General features: G+C 44.2%; 1 protein-coding gene across 1 annotated transcript in view; it reads left to right on the plus strand.

The window, feature by feature from the left end:
* The window catches only part of LOC118411727 (disks large homolog 5-like), a gene marked incomplete in the record, with an annotated part of 47774 nt that overhangs the window by 24076 nt on the left and 21977 nt on the right, over positions 1 to 1721 (plus strand). Inside the window, 5 exon segments of the mRNA XM_035814209.1 lie at positions 100 to 232; positions 358 to 485; positions 692 to 794; positions 915 to 987; positions 1388 to 1488. Coding sequence (XP_035670102.1) covers positions 100 to 232; positions 358 to 485; positions 692 to 794; positions 915 to 987; positions 1388 to 1488 — 538 coding nt within the window.

The following is a 1721-nucleotide window of genomic DNA, read 5'->3' on the forward strand; positions in this document are numbered from 1 at the left end:
CAATGAGTTGGACAGAAAATATTTAAAGCTGGAGACATCCCTGTCTGGATTTAGTTAGGAAGTGCATTGAGTCCCTGTTTCTGCTGTGCCTCCCCCCAGGGAGCGGCTGGAGAGTATGCTGGAGAAGGAGGCTCGCATGAAGCAGCTGATGGCCCATCACAGCAGGGACTCCGCCATCGATGCAGACAGCCAGGAGTGGGAGATGGAAACTGTGGAGTTCAAGAGAGACAGGGTAGGGATATAGGATTGGACAGTTGGAGTAATTCTAATGAAATAAACTCAGCTTTTCACCATCTTGGTCTGTCAGAACCATTTGTGTTTAAAAAGAGCCATGTGTGACTGTTGTGTGTGTTGCAGAGTGACATGGACATGTCGGAGCTGGGGTTTGACATTGGAGTTGGCAGTGACGACCTCCACAGTCCTAACGACTCCCCCATCATCGTCACCAAGGTCAACAAGGGCAGTGTGGTGGACGGTAGACTCAGGTACAGAACCTATAAACATAGACAAAAGGATGTGCTGCATAGAATTGGCATCTTGATCCTACTCATGCTCAATCTCCATTGAGTTGCACAACAGTCAGGGAAAATTGACACTGATTTTACTTTTGAAAACTCACAAAAGCAAAATATTGTGATATCTTACAATTACAATTTTATACATGTAATCAAGTACTGATTTTTTCCTGCAGAGAAAATGACCGCTTGTTGCAAGTTAACGACGTGCCACTGACCAATGCAGACCGCAGCACCGCCTTGCAGGCTGTCCGGAACTGCGGCAGGGTCATCAATATGGTGGGCAGTAGTGTTATTATATGTCTTTGAATGTCATGTTTCTAATAAAAGCTGAAAAACAGTATTCTTTGTTTTTTTCATCAGACTTAAGCTTTTGGTTCTGGCTTGTTGCTCCCCCAGGTTGTTAAAAGAAGACGTCTGTCAAGTGGAAAATTGTTGCAGCCAGTTCACCTGAACCTCACGGGTGGAAAAGGTAATAGTCTCAGTTTTCCCTGCTGAGCTCGCTGGAAGAAGTGGCTCGGCATGAGAAAGCTGATTTTCTGTCCTAAGATTAGTAAGAATAAATGACCATTGCAAATATATAGCTGTCTGCCTCTGGTGCCATGGAATCAGTACAGGAGCAACAGTTGTTATAGTGAATTGGAATTAAGGAATAAAACAGGAAACTTTGTGTGTACATGTCACAGAATAAAGTTTGTACAATAATGATAGTGAATGTACATATGCAGGCTTTTGTCTAGTATCCATGCAGGGGAGTACTTTAAGTCAAAAAGTGTAAAAACTTCGGAATCCAGAAATGTACTTTGCGACCCTGTGGCATACGGTAGCAAAGGATTTTGAGATGCATTTCATGAGTGCTGTTTTCATTGCAGACATTGGCATGAGTTTTGATTCCGGGATCTTCATCAGTAACATTGTTCCTGGTGGAGTGGCAGCAAAGGAGGGCCTGTCTGTGGGAGACAGGATCATTAATGTGAGTAATTATCTACTTAGTACCTCATTAGATTAGGGTGCATTACAGAAGTGCGGATGCTTTGACTAGAGGCTCTGGTGTTGATTTTGAGAATTTAGAGCAAGCTGTGTCAGATGGGGCCCTATGGTGTGGTTTATGTACAGTCAAACCTGCCCGAGTGACCACCTCTTCTCAGCGACCACCTGGCCATTTCGACCGCTTTTTCTCGGTCCCGATTTATTTTCCCATGACGA

The sequence above is a fragment of the Branchiostoma floridae genome, chromosome 3, assembly GCF_000003815.2.
Source record: "Branchiostoma floridae strain S238N-H82 chromosome 3, Bfl_VNyyK, whole genome shotgun sequence".
NCBI classification, from domain to species: Eukaryota; Metazoa; Chordata; class Leptocardii; order Amphioxiformes; family Branchiostomatidae; genus Branchiostoma; species Branchiostoma floridae.